Source organism: Tachysurus vachellii, chromosome 1, assembly GCF_030014155.1.
Source record: "Tachysurus vachellii isolate PV-2020 chromosome 1, HZAU_Pvac_v1, whole genome shotgun sequence".
In the NCBI taxonomy this organism is placed as follows: domain Eukaryota; kingdom Metazoa; phylum Chordata; class Actinopteri; order Siluriformes; family Bagridae; genus Tachysurus; species Tachysurus vachellii.
In genome coordinates, this window is record NC_083460.1 from 2,642,146 (window position 1) to 2,668,637 (window position 26,492).

Consider the following 26,492-nt stretch of genomic DNA (forward strand, 5'->3'; position numbering starts at 1 on the left):
GGCTTTTGTTGGTAAATAAACAACTTTTGGAGAAGCAGCATTGAGCATCTGAGGTATTATATGTGCAGTATATTATATATAAGTAATGCAGATTACTTTTAATTTTAAATTTGATTTCATAGACATTTTCTATAAGTTTTTTTAAGAATTCATCTAATAATAGATTTCCCTAATAATAATAATAATAATAATAATAATAATAATAATAAACACACACGAGTCATTATGAAACCTTCTAAAATATCATTTTAATATCTTTTATAAATACATGATCATATCTCACCTCTTTAAAGTACATGACTTATTTACAAAATAGTCCCAGAGGTTATAGGAAGTCTTCTAACATGCTGAATGCTCATTTTATACATCCTTTAATATTCCAAATCTACCGTAATCATCTGATTCTTCTAGTTGTTACAATCAGTGTGAGCTGTGGATGATGGCGTCATTAATGCAGAGGTGATATGACACGTAACATTCGGGTTATTACAGCGAGAAAGCAGACTGAGCAGTTAGACGTTAGATTTAAATCTGTAGGTTCAGGAGTCAGATGCGTTGCAGTCGATTATACATGCGCAGGCAGGTGATATCATTTCATATGGATTAAACATATAAGAAATGACACATTCAGCATTATAATGCAGTGTAGAATTTTTTTTTTTGGATTATGCTTCATACAAAGCTGTTATAAAGAGGTTTAATAATAAAAAAAATCATATACAAACAAACATGGCTTGCATAGTTGTATCTTAAATGAAAACTTTCACGCTAGTAACCCTTATCAAAATTTTATTTTTTAGACATTTCTGTTTAGTTTCACTTGGAAATGAATCAAAATTCAATTTGAGAAATATATTTCAACATGTGATTTTCTTTTTGCCATTTCTTTCCATTTAAAATTCACCAATTAACCTTTTTTTTTTTAAATAAATTTTTTATTTTTCCACATGATTATTTTTATTGGTCACATTTTAAGGTAGATTTAAATTTTTCAGCATGAACACTATTTTATCGAATCATGTTTAGATTTTATGACCTTTTATGATTAGAATTTTATTTTTACACTTTTAGATATTTACATTTTATCATGAATCGTTTATTTTCGAATGTATTTTTTTTTAATACAAATGTAGTTTTTTTTTTTGTTTTCAATGTGAAAATGTGGAAAATCTCAGGCTACTCAGAAGCATATAACTGTTCACATGTCCCTGCTTGATCACTTTTGCTTTATATAAAAATGATTATTATAGGATCTTATTAAATATTTGCCCCTAAAATAGTCTGCAAATGACCTTTGAACTTTTAAAGCCCAACCGCTGCAGGTGATGCAGCTCGTTTTTGTCGCCTGCATGTATCTGGGAACAGGTTTAGTATCAGCTTGGCCTTTTGTGCTATTGCTCTTTCATACATTTCCCCACTTTCAACATGATGCTGTAGTTTTTTTTAGTTTTTTTTGCTGTGACCTTTCATGCGAGGCGTTTGAAGTCGGGGCCCTGTGGAGTCCCCGAGCTCTGCACAGTCAAAGGGGAGTGCTGGAACACAGATGGCTCGGGGCAGCACATCCTGCTGGCACACCTGGGCACATGACATGCCTCAGAGGGACTGCTGTTTCCCGAGGAGAGAAGCACTTAATGTCATTCATCACCCTGGGGTCATTATGGCGACTTGGTGTATCAACAGTGCTATCGTGTGGCGGACAAACGGAACTGCGGCACTAATGAGCATGCTTTATTTAACGTTTCTGGGCTAATGTAGCTAACAAGTAGTGGAAGCTTATAGTTTAGTTTCAGCACAAAATATTTCACACAATTGAGTGCAAAAATTTGTATTCTGCTTAGTTTCCACTTTCAATATAAATAATAAATAGAATATTCTATGTATATAAACCTGTACATACATTCTGAATATTTAATCATGCTTTAACTGTGCCTAGCATAAGTATTTGCACCTTGATGAGACCAAATTTACTGAATTTGTACTTATATATTTTGTGTTTATATATATATATAAACACAAAAGTTGTCCACTACAAAATGCTAAGTTCAAGGGGTAAATACTTATGCAAGGCACTGTATATTTGCTACTAACATCTGAAATGGAAACCTGGATTAATCATATTAACTCTCTTTGGGAAATACAGCTTGGTGTATCGAACATAGTTGAAGAAACATACGTCTAAAAGCTGCTGGACTTCATAAAAAATAAAAATAAAAATGATGTTGTATGTTTTGAATGGATGTGAGGTTATTAAAGGTCATGTGCTAACTGTTACTGCGTTTTCGCCGTGCGATAATTTGGTTCATATTCAAAGATATAAACAGCTTGTACATTTTACAATGCAATAGGAATATAAGACTATATAAGGAATTAGTGTTCTCTAAAATGTGCTTGTCTCTCTCTCTCTCTCTCTCTCTCTCTCTCTCGCTCTCTCTCGCTTTCTTTCGCTCTCAGACACACACTTCAGTATCTCTTAAACCCTCTTCTGTGAAATTGCAAATCCATAGCAACACCAGCAGAAATACAAATAAATAAATCACACCAAAAGCTCTTGGTGTGTGTCGAACATCTTTTCTCAGAATTTTCTTTCGTGGCCCAACGTTGTTGCTGTGCTCATTACTTTAGTGGACATCTGTGGATTTATACATCCAGGATTACATGTCTATATTGAAAGCCTGCATGAGGAGATCGAGATCACCGATGCTGGCGGCATGGAAAAGCTCAGGGAGGTCCATGAGTGACAGAGCGATGCGGAGAGCCCCCCAGATGCTGCTGGACATCACCTGATGACTTCTGCTTTTCCTCTGCTGGTTTAGAGCTGTCAGGAAATTACTCACCGCTTCCCTGTAACATGAGACAGTGACATTAGATTTATGTTTAGATGACAAATACAGCCCTGTGAATTCATTTATTCAAAAAAATCCTTATGATAATCCAAGGCACATCCTATATTGTGAGATTTAAAGGAGCAGATACTTATACTGCCATCTGCTGGCTGTGAAGTGAATTGTTTTTATACACAACAAAAAAAATGATATTTCTCAGCTAGTGAAAATATCTTCGATAAAGGAATAAATATACAGCATTAATAAAGCCTATTAAATGTCTACAGATATTTACATATATGATTGTTTATCTTTTATCTATTAATAAAACAAGACATTTTCAATAAAAACAAGACATTTTCAAGCATGCTAGAAGGCCTATAAAAATATTAGATGACTAAATGCCTATATTCAAGATATTTTCACCTCTAAGGATTGCTATCCTCTGTGCACATTTGACCTATCTGAGTCGTCATTTAACGAAATTGCAGCTTTCTTCCTGTGGGTGGGGTTAATTTCTATGCCAGAAAAACATCAACAGAAATGCATTATTATGACCTGAAAATGAAACCAGAAATTCATCCTGCGAAACAGTGTGCATCCTGTATCAGTGTACGTCCGGTGTAACACACTGCTGTTCTGTATAAGATGAAGGGAGATGGTTCTCTCAGCTCTGTGTTACCTGTGTGCTCCCAGGTTGATGCAGCTGATCCCAAGGTTGTATCTGGAACGGATAAAGCCAGGCTGCAGCTCCAGAGCTCGGGTGTAAGCCTCAACAGCCTCCTCGCTGCGGTCTCCGTTAGCCAGAGTTGCCCCCAGCCGGTTCCACAGCAGATAGTCCTGAGAGACACGGAGCCCTGATATTAGTAAAATCTAAAGAGAATAAGTTCTACATTTGCATTGGAGCAATGTCATAATCTCCTGGTATAATAATCATCTGAACCATACATTTACAGTTGCTGTGGCTTACAGCCATAGAGTGAAGCATAGTGGTGAAGATGATAGCATGATGATAACGAGCTACCCTTGAACTCTTGGTTGCTATCTATCTATCTATCTATCTATCTATCTATCTATCTATCTATCTATCTATCTATCTATCTATCTATCTATCTATCAAAAAATACATTTACTGTGACAGTGTCTTGTATCCACAGAGTGAAGCATGGTGGTGGTAGCATGATGATAAAGAGCTATCCTGGATCTTTTGGTTGCTATCTATCTATAGTTCTTTCTATCTGTCTTTAATATACATATACACACATATATATTAACCATTTGGTCTCTTAACTGAGATATGAGTGAGACCCAATAGCTTGTCCATATTAGAGGGACGGTGTAGACTTCACAGAAACACATACTTCTGTTTTCTCACCTCAGGTCGTACAGACAGAGCTGCATTAAAGGAATCCACAGCCTTATCAAATTCAGAGCTGAGGTTAAACAGCACACCGAGGCCCGTCTGCAGGTCAGGGTCCACACATCCAGGGTTTTGATGCACAGCTTCCTGATAAAGCTCCAACACCTCCACCAGCTGAGAGCTACAGTACACACACACAATGTGGAATACTCAACCAAGCCGGTTAGCCTCTGGCCATTATATTACACCATCACCTGCTTACAGAACATGTCTGAGACCACAAAAATGAGCAGGAGGATCTGTTGGTGCTATGCAGACCGTGGTTGTGTCTCTGAGTTAAACAAATGTCCTTGTCTTTAAACTCAGATCTATCAATTCATAGACAAAGCTCCATAGTGTCCATATCTGAACATGATACACGACATGCCCACATTTCCATATATGGACTCACCTTCTGTGGTTTGTGATCTTCAGGTAAACCATATAACCACACTTCCATTATCACAGCATATTTTATGCATGTGTATGTATTTAGCTACCATCATTGCTCCTTCACAATGTTTTTAAGACATGTTGTTTAGTGTGAAACTGGACCGTACCATCCGAGAGCGGGGGTGGGGGAGACGTTGGAGCCCCTACGTTGGGGCAGTGGTGAGCCGTCCAGAGCACTGCGGTCCTGTAGGAGGTGTGTGTAGGTAGGGTTGTGTGTGATCCAGCGGTGCAGAGCCTCACATGCCTCTTGCTGCCGTCCCGCGTTAGTCAAACTCACCGCCAGCGCCATGAGAGCGCTCAGGTTATTCGGCTGCAGCTCCAGACACCTGAAGACGAGAGAGAGAGAGAGAGAGTGAGAGAGAGAGATTAAAATGGTGAATATGTGTGAGGATGTGTTCTATGGGTCTGGCTTTTTCTGGTCTTCACTCACCTCTGAAGGCAGACGATGGCGGCCTGCTCGTTCTCGTTCTCCGCCTGCGTGGTGCCCAGCACTTGCCAAGCCTTCACAGAGAATAAATAGACAGACAGACAGTCAGACAGAGAGAAGGACAGATTTAGTATTTAATTCATGATGTTAACCGTTAAAGATCCAGATTTGTTAAAATCCTGAACTTGAAACAATGGATTATGCAAAAGTTTGTGCAATCCTTCAAAACCCTGTCCTATAAATGAACACAATCTTTCCACAGAAGAAGTCCCTTTTCTACAGAACATACCTCTGCAATTTTTAAATTTATTTATTACTGACTGGATCCTATAAACAATTAAAATGACCTTTGAATGATTTACAGCATTATGATGATATAATATCAAAACTGTAAACAATCAGACATAATTTGAAAAACATGAAAATTTTTCATTCATTTTCTACCTGGAGCCTGTGCTTATCTCAGGCGGAGTGCCAACCCATCACAGGGCACACACACACTCATTCACTCACGCAATCACACACTAGGGACAATTTTCCAGAGATGCCAATCAACCTACCATGCATGTCTTTGGACCGGGGGAGGAAACCGGAGTACCCGGAGGAAACCCCCGAGGCACGGGGAGAACATGCAAACTCCACACACACAAAGGTGGAGGCGGGAATCGAACACCAACCCTGGAGGTGTGAGGCGAACGTGCTAACCACTAAGCTACCGTGCCCCCTACATGAACATTTTTAAATTGCAAAATGTTTAATGCATTTTCAAATACATGATTAAAGCTAATCACGCATAGAAGAAAAGTCTAATGTATTTCGCTCTATTCATCTAATTATTATCTAATTAAAGAACATGTGTATATTAGTTACAAACAATATGAGACAGACTATTATTACCTTATTATTACAAACACCAGAAATTTGCCTTTCAATAACAGAGTCCAGTCTTTTAATACGAGTCCTGTCGAAAAAATATTCCACTTTAAATAGAATCTAAAATGAGTCATTTTTCATTTTTTTTCGACCCTACTGGAAAAGCACTGCAGTGTTAAAACACAGAAGCAGGATCGAATCCAGCAGATAGAACCTATCTCATGGAAGGAGTTGAGAAAAAGATTACGAGCTCGATATTTAATTAAACGGCATATTTGAGGATTTGTATTCACAGCCGGAAGCGAATGCAGAAAGATCAGAATGAGTAATACAGTAGTTTCAGGGCCTCTGAAAGAACAGATTAGATGAGCGTACCTCGGAGTCCTGAGGGTCCTGTAAGATGGCTGCCTCCAGCAGCTGGACGGCACTGTTTAGGTCGCCCTCTCTGGATTTCTGCAGTCCTTCTTCAAATGCATTTGGCCAGTCTTTAAACGGGTTGTTCGTGTGGAAAAAGTAACCCTGAAATCCAACACAGATGAATTAGGCACCTTTCAATCGAGGGTCCAGAACATTCGGTGTGACTAAAACATATAACAATAATAATATATTGTCGCTGTCGGGCGGAAACCTCGTATGTCCAAATTTGGTCAATTTCATATTTTTTCACATATCGATGCTATTGGTCAGTCCCCACGTGGGTCTGTTATTTTTACAAGTTATTAACCAATCTAAAGTCTTGAAAATAGCTTGAGCGCAAATCTCATAACTCCATTGGACACTTCAACTGTCCACCTCTTCCTCACTCCGGAGAGCTTCACGGCATATTTCTCCTCAAGAAGAGTCGCAACGAATCAACACGTCTTCTGAGGTAAATGTCTTCAAAACACTGGGCTCAAAGAAAAAAACTAGTTCTCCCCCGCTAGTTCTGGTGCTCGTCTGAGGACAGGAATTTAGCGCAAGACAATCCACTGCAACGCGGACTAAACCCTGTGCACTGCAGATAAGGTACGGCGTTTTTTTAATTTCCTGAAAAGGAACGGTTTTGGAGATATGAGGATTCCGCCTGACAGCGGAATATTCAATTCAATTCAAGGACATACTTTACAGAACATAAGAAATATAATACAAAAAGTTTCATATTATACAAAGTTTAAAGATTAATATTTAAATGTGTTTGTATTTATCCCCAATGAACAAGCCTGAGGTGACTGAGGTGAGGAAAAACCTCAGTTAGATGGAAGAGGAAGAAACCTTGAGAGGAACCAGACTCAAAAGTGACCTCATTCTCATTTGGGTGACACTCTAGGGTGTGATTATAAACTGTTATAAACACCAGAGAGTGTTATTATGAATAATGTCCTTTCTACAGTGCGACAATTGTGTATCTCCTGATTGAACTCTTGCTATAGAAACAATGGATGTGTTCCTCAGACTGCCTTAATATAAACCTCTGATTTGTCATGAAATAAAGAAATAAAGAGCTGGAAAACGAATAAACACTTTCTGAACAAATCATAGCTCAACAGCACTGTGGTGTCTGACCTCATGGTTTTTTTTTTTAATATTTGGTAGGTAATATTAGTTCATCATGGTCTGTGACGTCTGCCATGTTGAATTTACGCTCCGAAATAAATCCACAGAGCCGACAAAGATTCGTTTGACAGAGCTATCATGTTGTAAACGTTTACGCCGGAGCGCTAATTTGTATCGGTGAGGCTTTACATTTGTAGTAAAACAGAGTTTGCGACTGATATTCCACACCCATGACTGAAGAGCCGGGTCTGTTTTTACTCTTTTAATAGAGGCGCTGTGGCAGTGGGCTGATAATTGGATCACGCTGGGCTCTTTAATATTGCAGGGAAACTGGAATCATGCTCAGACAGAGCATGCGGTGAAGAAAAGGGCATCGAGCTCATAGAACTGAAGAAGGACAATCTATGCATTTGGTAAATGCTTACTCATTACAAGTCTATTATCAACACTGTAAAAAGACAAATGATTTAAATCCTTTAAGAAAAGTAAAGCAAATGTTTTTGGGATGGATTTAAAACTCAACAGAGAAGGATAAAATTTTTTGTTTGATAAAACCGTAACCGCAGCTGTCTTAGTTTAAGCTTGCGATTGCTTTGTGTTTCACATTTGCTGCCATCTGCTCTCTTTCACACACTCACACGATGATGAGAGAGAATATTAGATAAGCGGAAGCATTAGCTGACATCTGCAGTCTATATCTTTTGAAGTGATAATGGAGTATCAGTTGTTTTGTTTTATCTGACTTTGTGTTATTCTGCTTACACATAAAGCATTGTGCACACAAGATATATATATATATATATATATATATATATATATATATATATATATATATATATATATATATACAGTATATAACGATATACTGTATGGTGATATACTGTATAAAGACGATTATCCTGCGTCCCAGCTGGACGTATGCGTCTGTACATATCATGTTACTGTATATGAGAAGATCGATCTTGCTGGTCTACAGCTCCCTCTGATGGAGCTACATGGCATGCCGCAGCTGCTGATTGGCTGATCGTACCGTTTCGTTGGCTGTAAGGTTGGGTGGAATGTTGCCTTTGCTCTCCAAATCCTCCAGCCAGTTTCGTCGAGCAAGTTCTTCCAGTTCGGCCTGCATCTTGTCCCAGAACTCGGTGTCTGACTGGAAAATCAAATAAAGAAAAGAAGGTTGTTGTTTTTTGTTTTTTTTCTGCTATACAGAGTTGACTTTCCTCAACTGAACCACAAGTGGATTCTGGCTCATTTATTATTTCTCAAAATCTCCAGTTTAATCCGGTTTATTTGTTATTTCTCCAATGTTTGATTTAATGTTCATTAAGTTTCTATGTAATAAAAAAATTCATTAATGGGGGGGGGCACGGTGGCTTAGTGGTTAGCACGTTCGCCTCACACCTCCAGGGTTGGGGGTTTGATTCCCGCCTCCGCCTTGTGTGTGTGGAGTTTGCATGTTCTCCCCGTGCCTCGGGTGTTTCCTCCGGGTACTCCGGTTTCCTCCCCCGGTCCAAAGACATGCATGGTAGGTTGATTGGCATCTCTGGAAAATTGTCCGTAGTGTGTGATTGCGTGAGTGAATGAGAGTGTGTGTGTGTGTGCCCTGTGATGGGTTGGCACTCCGTCCAGGGTGTATCCTGCCTTGATGCCCGATGACGCCTGAGATAGGCACAGGCTCCCCGTGACCCGAGGTAGTTCGGATAAGCGGTAGAAAATGAGAGTGAGAGAGAGTAAATATAAACCTCACTGTGGCTTTTCCATGACCACCACCCAAACAAAGAAATGTCTATTTTGTAAGTTTATCTTAATTTGATGCAGATTGTAACCCTACTGTAATTGACTTATCGACTGAGACGAATACTTGTGCGTCTGCTCCATTAATGTTGTCTTTTAACGGCACACAAAATTGAAAACATTTCAGGAGTTTCTAAGTCATCTAATTGGTTAATTGGATTTCTGCGAGACGTGTGTCTTTTGTTTTTTGATGGTCCAACTGGAAACAAAGCCGCCGTGATGCTCTACTTCCCTGATGGAAGAAAGAAGCCATTGTGTTTCCAACGTTTTATTTTCCAAATGACGTCAACCTCACATTCATTCATTTGCCTGACTTTGTTAAATGAACAATCAATGGTTGTTCGCATATCTGTTGTAGTAGTGACTTCACATTTCCACCCCTAAACATGACGCTGAACAAAAAACGAACTGTGGTTGCCTTACGTGTCATTCAGACGCTCTCTCGAGCGGTCCTTTGAGGAAAAAAGCTGCTATGGAGTCCAGACCTTCTGCCGTCAGTCTGAAGCTCTGGCTAGGCGAGACTACAGCTGTGGTAATGCAGGAACATCAGATATTAGCACCGTGTTTAAGCTGCAAAGTCAAAAGGTCTTTCTTTCTTTTCATGTTACACAGCCGACAGAATCCTATATCAAGTTTATGGATGGATTGCAAAACTAATACTCAGATTTCATACTGTCTTTGTGTTGGTGTGTGTGTGTGTGTGTGTATAATGGCTCAGTCTAGATTCATTATAGTTCATAACCTGAGCTATTTACAGTCATTTACTGACTATAGATAGTCTTCAAGCTGAGCAAAGGGGATTATCATTACCACTGACCCTGCATGACAAGTGTGTGTGTGTGTGTGTGTGTGTGTGTGTGTGTGTGTGTGTGTGTGTGTACATATTTAGCACTTTCTGAGGACCAAAACGGCCCAAATGTCCTCATAATAATACAACACTATGCAAACACTAAAATTCTGATACAGCTTAAATATTTCTCTCCACACCTTCCGCAAAAGAGATTGTTAGAGCACTCAAAATGCTGCCGCATAGAATGTCAAGCCCTTTTTATAAAAAAAATGTATCACGGACAGAAGAAGACAGATGACCTATGAGGAAAAGGATGTCAAAATGCGACAGAGAAATGAGCACAACCTGGCCTCCAAACTCCGGTTGTTACACCAGCATCTTAAAGCAGACGTGACGTTCGTCTCAAAAGCTATGATTTCACAAAAAGTGTGTAAAACCGTACAAAAAAATGTGTGGACTTTGCATTATGTCTGGGTTCTCACAGTTCCTAGAGGGTTCATAATGGGTGCCAATGATTCTGACATTCACGCTAAGGATTTTGTGGGCTGCAGATCTGCAAATGTCTTCATGTGGCTTTGGCTCGAACTAAATTAACATCAGCTTCCCACTTTCACGTCATGCTGAGTGCCAAAGGATGAGAGAAGATGAAAGGAAATAGGAGATGGAGAAGAAGGAAGATAACCTGGACGTGAATATAGCAACCATCAAAGAGACTTTGTGTGTGTCTTTGTGTGTGTGTTAAGATCAAATTTTAGAGAGCAGAGAGCAGAAATGGGTTTGATATCAGCATTTACTTTGAAGATAGAAACATTTGTGTTGAAAAACACAAACGTTTTGGGACTTTTTTATAAATATATTTTCCCTAGTAAGCTAAAGAAAAAATATTGAACACTACAAATGAATTCAAATAAAGTCCTGAGTGTCTATTTTTATACGAGCTTCATATTAAGCACCACTGTGGACTGAGTCATGACAAAGATATTCAATGCTGAACATGGACACAACACAAACAGGAGTAAACTCCATTTTCTGTCCTCTGGGGAAAAACTTCATTTGTCTTTTTGACCCGATGAACAGAGTCAGCTGTTGCTCTATTAAGTGAAAGTAAAGCTCAGTCCTCAGGCACATCTGTCATCACTTTATCAGACCGGTGCCACGGCTCTGCTACCTAAACCACCCACTTCTGCCATCTCTGACTGGTCAATTTAATCCAGTGGGTTTATTTCAAAAGCTCCAAAAAACGTACATAAGCTTCAACAAGATCATGAGCGTTATGAAAACAATAACACTGGTGTTTTGACTCCTTCAACCAGCAGCTGTGGTGCTAACGTCTGCTCAAAAAGTCGCTAAAGTTGTCACTAGGCTCTTTGTTATTCACTAAAAGGGCTTAAACTGTCTTTAAATCTGGCTTTAGGACTTTTTCTGCAGACCAGTTGTTTTATCATATCAACACGGATATCTGTTAAGATATAATAAAGAAAAAACACAAAATATTTTGCTAATTGATTAAATACAAAATTTATTTCTGTCTGAATTGTAGCTTAGATGGACACTGAAGGCTTTGATTCAAGCTAAAAAATCTCACTCACTCACTCACTCACTCACTCACTCACTCACTCACTCACTCACTCACTCACTCACTCACTCACTCACTCACTCACTCACTCACTCACTCACTCACTCACTCACTCACTCACACCCTCTTATCCGAACTACCTCGGGTCACGGGGAGCCTGTGCCTATCTCAGGCGTCATTGGGCATCAAGGCAGGATACACCCTGGACGGAGTGCCAACCCATCCCAGGGCACACACACACTCTCATTCACTCACACAATCACACACTACGGGCAATTTTCCAGAGATGCCAATCAACCTACCATGCATGTCTTTGGACCGGGGGAGGAAACCGGAGTACCCGGAGGAAACCCCCGAGGCACGGGGAGAATATGCAAACGCCACACACACAAGGTGGAGGTGGGAATCGACCCCCCAACCCTGGAGGTGTGAGGCGAACGTGCTAACCACTAAGCCGCGTGCCCCCCCGCTAAAAAATCTTAAAACTCTAAATCTAAACAAAGCCCGCAGGAGTCGAAGCCCAATAGGTTTAGTTGTTGGCAGATCTGCTTTAAGAATTTTAACGTTTTAACAGAAAGTATAAATGAGCGCAGAACCTTAGAGATACAGTATGTACAAAATAAAAACAAACAGACTTGCACGTCCAAAGCCTGTTTTAAGGTAACATGTTTTAACGCGATCTGCGATGAGAAATCTTATTTAATCACATTAAAACATCCAGAATTTTGTCTTCTGTCTCTCTGAGAGTTTCTCTGTCTTCTTCACGCACCACTAGCATTTTTTAAACCAGTGATAAGCGAGACTTTACTGAAGCTAAATGGTTTCCGTCCTACAGCGAACGGATGATTGGGCTTCTGTCTTTTTTGATGAAAAGGCCGTTTGAAGCAGCACCGGCACAACCGTCCTCCGTCAGAGTCATTCGTCTACACTCGAGTGCTCTCAGGCTGCCGTCATGGACGTTTAACCTTCACTACATGTTCAGTTCAGCGCTCAGAGCAGGATTTCCAATCAATCCAAATCCTCTCAGTGATGATCGATAAAACCTGCAGCGTGTTCGGGAATCCTCCTGATGTCAGACGTGTGTGTGTGTGTGTGTGTGTGTTTGATCAGACATGTAGCAGGTACTAGAAGCTGCATCAAATAACCGAAACATGCAATGATCTCTGTTGATATTTTGACTTTCATCTCAAAGCGATTGTCCGTATTCGTCATGCTAATTATGTCGCTTTGTAGAAGCCAACATTCTGTTTTCCTATTTAAGCTTAGACAAAAATTTATCAAGAGTAACTTCCTCCTAGGGCTTTCGAGCCACATGCACCAAATTTGGATATGTTGTAGACGCTGGTCTAAAGTTTGTTGCTACGACTTACTATACTAAGCGATCCGAGTACCGGTACTTCCGGTACCGAGTCTCAAAATGGCCTTTTTTTCCCATAGACTCCCATTATAAACTTTGGAGGTTTATAACTCGGCAAGCTTTCAAACTATCTACACCAAACTCGGCCAGCTCCTTTAGGGTGATACTCTGAACAAAGTTTTAGATTGGTGTACCGACTGACCTTCCGGTTGTCCCACAGCGCCGCCCCCAAAATATGCAAAATCAAAAAACCTTTTACAACATTGACATGTGTCAAATCAAAACACTCAGAACAATGAGGGGAACTTCCTCACGGGTATTCTGATGACATCATGTGACGACACATGATGTCACGTGAAAATACAAAATTGCACAACATGGCCATGTGGCATATCAAAACACTCAGCCCAAGGAGAGGAATTTTGTCACAGGTTTTCGGATGACGTCACATGCTCGTCTCCACTTGCCACTAGAATGTTTTGGCATCCTAGCGCTCCACTAGATTCCACAAGTTTTATGTCCACTTGCCTCCAAAAGTAACACTGACCCTTATGTCCACTCGCCTCCAAAAAGCACCGGCCTTTGCGAATACTCACTCTCACTCACTCATTTTCTACCGCTTATCCAAACTACCTCGGGTCACGGGGCGCCTGTGCCTATCTCAGGCGTCATCGGGCATCAAGGCAGGATACACCCTGGACGGAGTGCCAACCCATCGCCTTTGCGAATACTTGCCTCGTCAAAGCCAACATCAGAGTTTGTCGCGACTAACTTTACAAATCTAGATTCTTCCTGAAGTGACTTTTACTGGATATTTTATTAATCCTGTCGGTTATATGCAAAATAAACTGATTTGCATTAACTCCGCCCTATACCTAAAAACACAAAAAACTACATGAGCATGCAAAACAGAACAACTTGCTATTAACAAGCTCTTCGGTCCATCCTGTTAAAAAAACAACAACGTGTACATTTCAGTGTCAGATTTTTGCTGTGGGCTTATATATTTTTATTAGAAGAATTACGAATGATAAATGCTAATGACCTGAACAACGAGCCCCATCACAGAGAGATCAATCTTCTCCCTCGAACCGTCTAGGCCTACTACTATTATTAATTATTATTACCATTATAATTACAATATTATTTTCTCTCAGGTTTACTATAATATGACTCAATAAGCAGCATAACTTGGACTTAAAAAAGCAAAAAATGGGACTGGATATTATTATGTTGTTCCAAGGTTCGAATGAATCAGCTGGAAAAACAATAGCCAGAGGAAAAGAAAGCTGAGTCTGAGGAAAACGTGTACAGGATATCGACTGTTCCTTTTGTGCTTCAGTTAAATATAGCTACAGAGTCGCGTCCAACAGCTCGGCTCAGCTACATATAGCTCTGGACATCTTAAAGACAGATGTAATACAAGACTCCGGTGCAGTAAGCAGCGAGAATAATGCTAGTGAGGACGAGGAGCTGACGTCGCCTCAAACTAACATCCTGCAGACACGCTGCGGATAAAAATACTGTAATTATGCAGGTGTCACTTCCTCTATGGGTGGCGACCGTATGGATATCAGCACACGACGAGTGGCCGGTTATCACATACACATACTTCGTAGGTGGCTAGTCTGTAATGTGCATTGGAGAAAGTTTTTTGCACCCCTCTGTCGAGGTAAAGCACAACAACAAGACATTATTGTAGATAATATACAGAAAACATTCAGTTGTGCTCAGAAGTTTGCATACCTTGGGAGAACCTGCAAGATGTGCACCACTTTTAAAGAAAACATGAGGGAGAAGGCAAAACAAATTTATTTGATTTCTTCTAGGAGACAAGTTAACCTGTAAGGCACAACAGAATGTCACAATTAAACAAATCAACAACAAAAAAAAAGGAAATAAGGAAATAAAATAATCCCTGTTCAAAAGTTTGCATACCTTTAGTTTTGAATATGGTGTAGTTCCCCCTTTAGCATCAATGATGACGTATTTTGTAATAATTGTGCTTGAGGTCCTTAATTCTCTCAGGTGGTAGAGCTGCTTATTCTTCGTTGCAAAATGCTTCTGTAAATTATTTGGTCGTCTTGCACAAACTGCACGTTTGAGATCTCACCAAAGTGGCTGAACAATATTGAGGTCAGGAGACTGCGATGACCTCCAGAACCTTCACCTTTTTCTGCTGTATCCACTGAAGGGACAACCTCGCCTTGTGCTTTGGATCATTGTCATGTTGGGACATCTGAGATCATCCCATGTGCAGCTTTCCTGCTGTAGAATGCAAATTGTCTGCTAGAATTTCCTGATAACATGCTGCATTTATCTAGCCATTAAACTTCCCTGGGCCACTGGAGCTCACACAGCCTCAAAACATCAGAGATCCACCACCATGCTTTACAGCGGAGATGGTGTATTTTTCACCGTAGGTCTTGTTGACTCCTCTCCAAACATAGTGTTTATGGTTGTGACTATAAAGTTCAGTTCTGGTCTCATCACACCACATGACTCAGCTCCAGAAGCTGTGAGTCTTGTCTAGGTTCTGTCTGGTGGTTCCTTTTTGTGGCATGGGTGCAGTAACAGCTTTAGCCTGGCAACTCCAACACCATTCAGGTCATTTGTGTTCAAATCCCTCCTTATTGTGCTCCTTCAATCAACAACACCACTTTTTTTCTCTCTTAGTTGTTTGTAGGTTTTTCTTTGTGTCCTGAACAATTCTTCTGACAGTAGTAGGTGAAATCTTTCTTTGTCTACCTGACCGTGGCTTAGTATCAACAGAACCTCTTATTTTTCACCTCTATCAGAGTTTGAACAGCAGTGACTGGCATTTTCAAGTGTTGAGATCTTTTTATATCCTTTTCCTGCTTTATAAAGTTCCGCCACTGCCAGTTCTTTTGTCTTCCCCATGGTGCAGTATCCAGCCAAGTCAGTGCATCACCTCATGAGCTGAGAAACTAACTATCTATTTATACACAGACATTAATTACAATTACAATGAGTCACAGGTGTGGAAACTTCCCTTTAATAGACATTTAAAGCTCTGTCTGTCAACCTTTGTGTTTATAATGTGGCCAAACATTCAAGGATGTGTAAACTTTTGATCAGGATTGTTTAGGTGAGTTAGTTATCATAAGACTTTAAAAAGGAGTCAAACAACTATGTGATAACTAATGACTTCACGTGACCACGATCATTCATTCATTTTCTACCGCTTATCTGAACTACCTCGGGTCACGGGGAGCCTGTGCCTATCTCAGGCGTCATCAGGCATCAAGGCAGGATACACCCTGGACGGAGTGCCAACCCATCACAGGGCACACACACACTCACTCATTCACTCACGCAATCACACACTACGGACAATTTTCCAGAGATGCCAATCAACCTACCATGCATGTCTTTGGACCGGGGGAGGAAACCAGAGTACCCGGAGGAAACCCCCGAGGCACGGGGAGAACATGCAAACTCCACACACACAAGGCGGAGGCGGGAATCGAACCCCAACCCTGGAGGTGTGAGGCGAACGTGCTAACCCCTTGACCACGATCCTTAAATATAATTTTTTTTGCATTAGTAATATTTTTACCAAATAAATGGAAATGTTTAACAATTTCATTCAGGGTATGCAAACTTTTGAGCACAACTGTAAATATATACATTTTAAGGGCTTAAGAGGATTATTCCTAGCTTGCTTGATAAATCGTGTTAACCTTGGTGAGTGCTTCTACACGTATTAAACATATCCAGGTCTGACAGCACAGAAGCGAATATCCACGCTTATTTGCATTACACAGGATACACACAAAATACCCATAATGCACCTGTAGGGAGTGAAGAGATATTCCATGGTCACGATATGTTTGGGTGTGTAAGGTTTCCATTCATTAGCGGGTTTGTGAGGGAAATGTGGCTGGACGCCATAAAGAAAGTCATTTTTTTAAGTTTGTGTGTGTGTGTGTGTGTGTGTGTGTGTGCCCTGCCTCTCACCTCCACAGCAGCTTTGGCTCGTACAAACTCCTCCTCCAGAGAGTGCTGCCTGCCGAACAGAGAGCTTCCCAGTCTCAGCTTGGGCCGCTGTGCACACAGATGGTCCCACACACACACACACACACACACACACACGCACACAAACACACACATAGCACAAGGTCAGTCAGCATCCTCGACCTGTAACACTATCTGTGTCCTCAGGTACCTTTTGATGCATCTGCGATATAAAAGTTCGAGGACAAGTCAAGAGTTTGTAGCTTGAATATTCTTACGAAAAAAGCAAGGATTTTTTAAAAAAAGTACACGCTTTTGCTGACACCGAGAAAGACGGAAAAAGACAGGAATATTTCGACATATTGAAAGGTCTTTAATATTTAAATCCGTTATCGTGTCCGCGTGACTTTGTTCTGTTCATAAAGAATAAGGAGAAATCCAGCAGGTGAAAAGCTTCTCCATAGAAAAGGGCTAAATGGAGAGTTATTCGAGTGAGTCAAGACGTCTGTAGGACGCTGTAGAACGCTCAGAAGTGCGCTTTTATTATGTTAGGTGAGAAAAATCCTGTCGTCGAATGATGAAAAGATAATTTCAATTCAATTTATTTGCAGCTTTACAGAAGGACAGAAACAGAATAAAACATTTTTATGGTTCAAAATTTAATTACAACTAGATTTGTAAAGTTTGATGTTGGCTTTGACGATGAAAGTATTCACAACGGATGGTGCTTTTTGGAGGACATAAGTGGACATAAGCGTTAGTGTTGCTTTTGGAGGTAAGTGGACAGAAAGCTAGGTTGCCAATACATTTGGAGGTAAGCGGAGACAAGCATGTGACATCATCCAAATACTCCTGAGGAAGTTCCCCACATTGGGCTGATTGTTTACTTATCCATGTTGTGCTAATTTTTGATTTTCACGTGACATCACGTGTTCAGAGTATCACCCTAAAGGAGCTGGCCGAGTTTGGTGTAGATAGTTCGAAAGCTTGCTGAGTTTATGGGGAAAAAAGGCCACTTTGAGACCCGGTACCGGAAGTAACGGTACTCGGATCGCTTAGAAAAGTAACAGCAACAAACTTCAGACCAGGGTCTACAACATATCCAAATTTGGTGCATGTGGCTCGAAAGCCCTAGTAGGAAAGCCCTATTAAATTTTTATAAATTTTTGTCTAAGCTTAAATAGGAAAACAGAATGTTGGCTTCTACAAAGCTACATAATTAACATCTCTCCTTAATGGCAAGAAAGAATTCCCTGAGCTGATATGAGGAAGAAACCTTGAGAGGAACCAGACTCATCGTCATTGATGATAATGTACTAGAACGAACATGTTAATGTAAACCTGTCGTTTATGATATGACTGGAACTACTGTCAGGTTTAGAAAATGAATCATGCGCTGTGGCGTAAGTATTGGAACAGATGACAGCCAGCCACCGTCTAGTGAAAGCGTTTTGAGGGCTTTTTAGTTGCCAACGGAGGATCCTGTACCTGTGACGTTGGCCCGGGGTCAGACTCCATGCTCCTGCTTAGCTCTAGCGTGTGTTTGTTCGAGAGGTTGCTTTTGAAGTCAGCAGACCTGCAACGAGAAAGGAAAAAATGTTCAGTATCAAATAGTGCAATTAAAAGAGATGTCAAACAAAACATATGTTAATGAGCATTTTTGATTGACAGCTCTCTCTAGGACATGCTACACGTGTATGCAGGTTTAGCCACGCCCACTTTGAATAAAAATAATCTGAAAACTGTGTTGAAATGAGAAAGGATGTTGATCTAATATCTATAATAATAGCGTGATTAGAAAACATGTGACTTTTATTTTTGAAATGCATGATTATAGATGTATAGGTGTAGAGATAAATGTTAAGTAATTCTGTGAAGTTCTAGAAGAACGACGTGATGTTCCACATCCGCAGAGTCGTACCAGAGCAGCTCACTGGAGGAGTGATGTGAGGTGCACCTCTTCCTCTCATACCTCCACTTCCTCCCTCTGTTCCAGGCGCTGTCGGGGTGAAGGCTCACTTCATCCCATCTGTCCCGGGGTGAGCTGCTCACTACACAGAGGGTTATACAGAGAAAAAAACATGGTGTTAAAACCAGAGATTTGCCTTCTGTCTAATTTGGATTGTTAATTAAATAGTAACAGGATTTTATTTTAAATGTCAGTATTTGTTTTAACGTTTAAGGAAGGAGTCTCCAGTTCCAGTCAGAAATGAAGTCTTCCAGCCAAGGACCAGATTCCAGCTTCAAGACAGAGCAGCTCTGTGTTTCTTTGTCTTATTCATTTCAAGAAAGTAAAAATAGAGAAGCTGGTGAGGAAACGATTGGTAAGAGGCACAAGCATCTCACAGATGTTACACAAAAATAAACGGAACTCGATATGGATAAAAAGTCTTCGCCCTTAAGTGTTTTATTCTGTGCGTAATATCAATTCCCACAGCGAGATGTAGATGATTCACGCTGGATGTTCATGCAAAAGGGTATCTTGCTTTTCTCACAAACTTTATATCAAAACAACCTACATGGAGATAAAAACCTCCCCGAAGAGTTTTTTTTTAATTATTATTATTTTTTTTTTTATGCTTTTTTCCCCCCATCAAAATATTGCCCGTTGAGACCTTTATTTTCCATGGTTCCTCAGATCCTGGAATCCTCAGCGTAAATACAGGCTGGAGCTATTCAGCGGAAATTACAAAGCGGCACAATGCTTAGCTTGAGGCTGTCTGCTTGATAAGAGGATGAGAATACAGCTTAAAGCTTGTCTCTGCATAAAAAACAGCTTAGCAACACACGTTTTTCAGCTCTGGTTAAAGACCTGGAAGGGGTTTACGAGCACAGCGCAGCGCAGCGGCTCTGAGTTTACTGTATGCTTGGAAATTAATATAAGAAGGTATGTTAATTTTGTAGTAAACAAATGTGGAATTTCTACAGTAGGTAAATAATCTTCAGGTAGAATAAACGCATTAATCTTGATACAGTTTTTTTAACACATAGCAACTGGGTTAAGTTTAAAGTACATCATCTGCAAAAGGTGGGAAATATTTTACCAGGAAAGGATAAAAACTAATTACAGGAAAAGCAGGGATTAAATTAAGCCCCTAAGGGACCTCTTTAAAAGAGTCAAAGAAGCGTAAAAGCCGACAGCACTAATATTCAATTCAGCAAATGTGGCACTTGATGCAGATTAGAGGAAATACCTTGAATAAATGAATGACTGCTTATTACATCACGGCTTCTGTGAGAGGAATACGGCTTTAATAAAACAAACTACTGGCGCTGATGGCAGCTGATGGCAGCTGTGTTGAGAATTTTAAGGTTGTTAAAATTGTGTTTTTTTAACCGCCAGAAATGATTTCATAAAAAACAAGACAGACATGAGTTAAACACCTGATCAGAGCAATCACAGAGGAAGCGATTATTTAATTCCTATTATGTTAATGAACATGTTTGATTGATAGCTCTCTCTAGGACGTGCTACAAGTGTATGCAAACTTTAAATAAAAAATAATCTTATGAAATATTTTTTTCTGGCCCTGAAATGAGCAACATACCCCCCCCCCTTTTTTCCCCTCATGTCTGTATTCTTTCTATAATAAATAAATAAGCTTGTTAATATTTTGTTGCACTTTCAACTGACCTCACAGACAGAAAAAAAAGACGCACCGCTCCTTTAAGTTTAAAAATCAACAACCCTGAAATGTAATATATTCCACATTTACTTGAGTCTAGCGAGTCTCCCTCAGGGTTCAGGTGTCCAGGTGAGAGCTGCTCGGCCTCCACCTGGATCAGCTCCGTCTCATCCGTCTTCTTCCTGCGGAGGCTGTTCTTGAAAGAGCCTCGAGGGCTGCGACGGTCCCAACTCCACCTCCTCTCACACGGCTCGCTCAGGTCCACCAGGTCCAGCGCTGTCGAGATGACTGCGGGAACGAAATGTCGCTCTAACACCAAACCTAATCAGTCAGCCTCCAGTTAAACAGCATGCGAGATGCATATCTGATTCCTCGTGCGCTCTCATCACCTTAAACAGGTTTTTTTGGAGCTGTTTGTTGAGTTGCTGATGTGGATTCTGACACTGTATGATACTGTTATCTATAAAAATAGACAAAAGCAATTCACAGAGCTATAAACAGATGTGAAGCTGAAACAATTGATTTCGCAAGAACGCAGTTTGGGGTCTCTCCACACCAGCGTCACACTCAGGTAGGAGGCGTGGTCTAATGTCTGAATGCTAAACTGGTAGCCCCTTAGCTTCCTTACAGTATTAGCTACATTAGCTTTAACATCTGTAACTCATAATCTGAAACTACACATATACACTATTATATACTATAACCTGAAGTGGCTGAGGCCTAAACCAAGAGAGATTTTGCTCCTTTTATTTTATTTTTTTTCATTTAACTGGCTTTCTAAAATTTCCATCTAAATTTTCTGATCGCTTGCTCACATGAACGTAAAAACCTCCTGCTCGTCCACTTTCTACACAAGAACACAACAATAAATCGGAAATAAATAAATAAATAAATAAATAAATAAATAAATATTTTATTATGGCTAAAGACAAAAAAATTTTAAAGTAGCAAAAAAAAAAGTGGTATTTATATTAATGACATGAATTTGTCTTCATATTCTGACTGAAATGGTCTTTTTTTGTAATTGTAATTTTTGTAATCTTGTAAATAAGTTTTCTTTTTGTTTTTCAAAATGCACAGGCGAGATAAGTAATTCAACACTTTCTATAACGTGAAAAGGTGAAATAAAATTTTTGCTGTGAACACAATGTTATTAGAATGTTTAAAAAAAAAGTCGGGTTAAGTGACTAGAAGAATAGGATGAGTTGACAAAAAGAGAAAGGAGAACCAGATGATGGATAGAGAGATGGAGAACAGATGAGCGAGGAGGAACCTGCTGTGTTAGAGGTGACCGGTCGTGTGGCTCCATCACTCTTGCTCTCGCTCTGGAAGTCGTCGATGGAGGGACTCAGCAACGGCCGGCTCTCTTGGTGCTCGCTACCCAGCTGTAACACACACACACACACAACAAGCTGATGCTGTCTTCCTGCTACGTTATGCATCAAATCCTCAATCACAGCTACCAGCTCCAGTTGGACTCTGTGATACTAAGAGGAGATCTGATCTCCATGTGATCCCTACACCAATACAACATTTGTCTGGCTGTATATTTGGAATCACACCATCTAGTGTCACCCATATGAGGATGGGTTCCCCTTTGAGTCTGGTTCCTCTCAAGGTTTCTTCCTTTACCGTCTAAGTGAGTTTTTCCTTGCTACTGCTGCCTGAGTCACCTCAGACTTGCTCATTGGGGATAAACACATATACATACATACATACACACTGTGAACTATATATATTTTGCATTTTTATTATATTAATTCTCTATATTACTCCTTATGTTTATCTTCTGCTCTGTGTTTATGTTCTGTAAAGCTGCTTTGAGACAATGTCCATTGTAAAAAGCGCTATACAAATAAACTTGAATTGAATTGACAATCATCTGTTAATATTCTTTCAGGACACAACAGAGCACATGCCAGTTTCTAACATCGAAGCTTCCATGGAGTTTCCTTTGGCTGTCTGACAAAATCAATATTGTTAATGACATTTTGAAATTTATGCAAACTGCAGCTGTGAAATCTGGATAAACAAGCTGTTATTTAGAAACACTGACCCGATATTAGCTCCGGTACGTGGAAATCTCTGTCAACACCATCGTTACTGATGGAAGTGAATCAGACAGAATTTAAGATGCACATCTGTTGTGTTTTCATCCAGCAACACACACGTTATGTGAGACACGAGCACTGAAATCATGCGTGGGACGTGATAAGTTGGAGAATATCGCAATGGTGTAGTAAAAGTTACAGCATGTTCTTAATCATTTTCTTTTATTAAGGCACAAAAAAAAACCCTTTCTTTTCTTCCGCCTTTAGTTACATTTCATGTTGTTGAACATCCACGAAACAAGTTATCAAATGCTACGTTTGGGGGGGGGGGGTGTCAAGGGATTGTGACGGTAAATGTGTTGAAATCGAATATTTACTCGTTCTCAGAAGATTTGAGTTAATTAAAAAGTGATGTGATGATGTAAATACAAACTTTGCGGGAGGATATGAACAACAAGAAATACCTCAGAGCAGCTTATTACCTCTAGCTGTTTTAAAACACTGACACTGGAGACTTACTAACATAAGCGTCTGCGAATGGAAAACTTCCGTATTTCATCCATGCATCCATATATTTTTAAATCCACTCATATAAACTGTCCACAATACAAATCTCTGTGAAGTGCTTCTGTATGTTTTTATCTATTTAAAGACGTAATTTCATTCATTTTTCTCCATTTATTGTTACGTTTAATGTTGGGAGATTCACGTTGTTGTTTCATGCTCACCAGCTTCTGAATCCATCAGGAGGAGGACGTTTAGAAGTGTCATGTAAGTGTATCATGTATTAATCATAGAGAAATGAAGTGTCTAGAAACGTGTGTTTAATAATTTAACACACTAAAAATAGCAAGCTTTTCCAACACAAAGAAAAAAAACGACTTTCCGAAAGAAAATATTTACGCAATATGACACAACCCTTACATTCCATCCAGGCTTGGGACCAGCACTGAGAGTTGGCTCTTCAGTTCCTTGGTTTGAATCGAACCCAGTTCTGTTGCTGGACCACCAGAAGGCTATGTAAAATAATTCATAATATTGTGCATGTTGCTTTAAATAAGGAGCTGCTTCAGCTCTATAAGGTGTATTGATCCACTCCATGCTTCATCCTCAGCAAAATTTATGTGCACTATCCAGAGCGATAAAAATGGCAGGATAAAGATGGCCTTCACACGAGCTGCCACCGTCGCCTCACTCTATAACTCACATAAATAGATAATTAACTCGCAAAACCGACAGGACCCTCCATCATGCCAGATCTCGAGTGATTTTTTAGCTCCAACATCACACTCAGGGAGAAGGCGTGGTCTAAAGCGATTTGGATGAGAACATTTTGGCTATTATTATCATTTGTGCTAATGAGCAATCTGCTAAACTGGTGGCCCCTAAGCTTCCATAAAGTTTTTTTGAATTTATTTATTTATTTATTTTTTACATATTTTTGGTATATATTTGTCTAACTAACAAATTTACATCTAAATATATGTAATTGTTCACTTGCATAAAAGTGAAAACCTCCAGCTCACATGACTGTATAAAAAAAAAATAATAAAAGTTTTAAAAAAATAAATACAGAAATAAATATATAAATAGATGCATAAATAATTCAAAATAAATACACAATTCAAAGCAAACAAACAAACAAACAAATAAATAAATTTGTAAATAATAATAATAAAAAATGAAAAATAAAGTTCATTTCTGCTGACAACATCTTTATATAATCAGCAAAAAATATTTTTTTATTTATTATAGATATTCATTTGTCTATATTATGACTTAAATTATATTTTAATTAATTATAACAAGTAATTCAAGTATGCATGAAAGAAAAATAAAACATCTGTATTTGTATCTGTCCAGAACACATTTTTATAGGTTTTTTTTTTTTTTTTTGCAGATCCCACTGCCAGTGTTTTCCCCCAGGACTGCAGTGACTTTCTAAGAGCTTCTCGCCTATCCATAGACACTATACTTTCTTTCCGTGACCGTTGGCCGTATTATCCGTGGTTACTGTACGTCGTGTGGCCTGTAACGTTCACACCGTTCAAGCTCATAATTCATGTGGTGAAAACTGACCCTTTGACACAAAGCAGATGGGACAAAAACCCCACACCATCCATATCGGCTCGGCCGACACTTACTTTTCCAAAGTCACTTAAGATGAAGGTGAAGAGTTTATGCTGTGACGCTGAAAAGATGAACTACTACGATATATCAAAATATTCACTGTGATACAGTGAGAAAAGAACGAAGTGGCATTTATTTTCTAATTCCACACTTACACAATTCATAGACTTCATAGACAGAGCTTTGTGGATGTGAGGTACGTTTTTTTTGTAGAGCCCAAATTCTACATACTGCACCATTAAAGAACTACATATGGCAGACACGTGTATCCAGTTCACTGCTTACACATGAATAATACTCATTCAACAAATGCTAATGAAAGCCACAGTTCTAACCAAGTGAACTGAGCTAGCAAAGCAAAGGCTTTGGCGCTGTTAGCGCTGTATGTCCTGTTGGTGGGTGTGTGTGTTCAGCCCACCTTGGTTGTGACGGTGAGGAGGGGGTTTCCATCTGAGGAGGCCTTACGTGGAAACTCCTTCAGCATCATGCCAACCACCCTTGAGTCTTTCCCCTACAACAGTGAGATCAACAGTGAACCGGGTCAGTGTGCTGCCGAGTTAGCATGGGCTCCATTAGGCAGATGACGAGACCATCATCGATTATACAACGTGTCACTATATTCAGCATGCAGGATCTTAACAGCGTGAACGCTCTGTAGCGTCCCAGATGGTCCGAGTTCTTGTAACGGACACTTTTTCTACATATTGTTTCTTTAGTAGCAGCTATCGCTTAGAAGAGGCTAGCAAATGTCACACATAGTAAAGACAGATGTACTGTATATGACGTGCTAGTTAGTAATACCTTGCCAGCTGGATATGTGGATTTTACCTCTGCTACAGAGCTAATTATATATTTTTTTTAATTCCTGAATTTTTAGGAAAAGAAGACTAATACATCAGTGAATAGACTCAAATTCACACCAGCATGCAACTGTAAATAAAAGACATTTATTTAAAAGACATAACCTGAGTGTTTGTGCTTTGGTGTTTAGCTTGTTAATGTTTTTAACCACATGATTCTCAGAGTGAGCAGGATTAGATATCGCATAAAATATGTCAAATATTGATAGACGGAATAAAACTGACTAAATTAAACTAATATAGTCCGTATTCGATGTGTTCGTCCCGACATTTTGATTGTGATAAAAATTATTTTTTTTCCCACAACACAAGATTTCCTAGATTTTTTTATACACCTGTCAATCAAAAAAGATTCGTACATCACTGCCTCCTACATCCTCACTAACCGCTGCACCATGACGAAACATGACGGTCTTCTGACTCAGCGCATTAACCAAATCCGTGGAAGCCGTGCACGGCAGAAACATCAATTACGGCATTAAGCGATTTGAGCCTGGCTCTGTTCCATTCAGTGTCACGTCGAATAGACACTGTCCATCACCACAGTGCCTTTAACGGGGCTTTTAACAGTCCCTGATCCCCTCAGACACGGCTAAGCACATCAGCGGGGACTAGCGGAACATTGCAGCACGGGGCCAGAAGCTATTTGGTGGATTTGTTTAATATTTTTGTGCCTCACAGACTTCAGTCCCATGCAACATTCCACTTTAATCTCTTTTTGGCATTGAATGAATTGTATTATTTTTATTTTTTATTTATTTCATTTTATCTATTTATCTATTATCTATTTTATTTTTTTATTATGTATTATTAGAAACGAGCA

General features: G+C 39.7%; 1 protein-coding gene across 1 annotated transcript in view; it reads right to left on the reverse strand.

Moving 5' to 3' along the window:
- Positions 1–2,651: 2,651 nt before the first annotated feature.
- The window catches only part of pex5lb (peroxisomal biogenesis factor 5-like b), a 36,729-nt gene continuing 12,888 nt past the window's right edge, over positions 2,652–26,492 (reverse strand). The window contains exons 2-14 of the mRNA XM_060890784.1: positions 25,228–25,320; positions 21,902–22,013; positions 20,719–20,916; positions 18,924–19,053; positions 18,491–18,578; positions 17,006–17,092; positions 8,538–8,657; positions 6,350–6,493; positions 5,105–5,175; positions 4,782–5,000; positions 4,198–4,363; positions 3,505–3,662; positions 2,652–2,841 (exon numbers count right to left, since the gene is read on the reverse strand). Of these exons, the coding sequence (XP_060746767.1) occupies positions 2,652–2,841; positions 3,505–3,662; positions 4,198–4,363; positions 4,782–5,000; positions 5,105–5,175; positions 6,350–6,493; positions 8,538–8,657; positions 17,006–17,092; positions 18,491–18,578; positions 18,924–19,053; positions 20,719–20,916; positions 21,902–22,013; positions 25,228–25,320 (1,776 nt within the window). The remainder of the gene's footprint in view (positions 2,842–3,504; positions 3,663–4,197; positions 4,364–4,781; positions 5,001–5,104; positions 5,176–6,349; positions 6,494–8,537; positions 8,658–17,005; positions 17,093–18,490; positions 18,579–18,923; positions 19,054–20,718; positions 20,917–21,901; positions 22,014–25,227; positions 25,321–26,492) is intronic.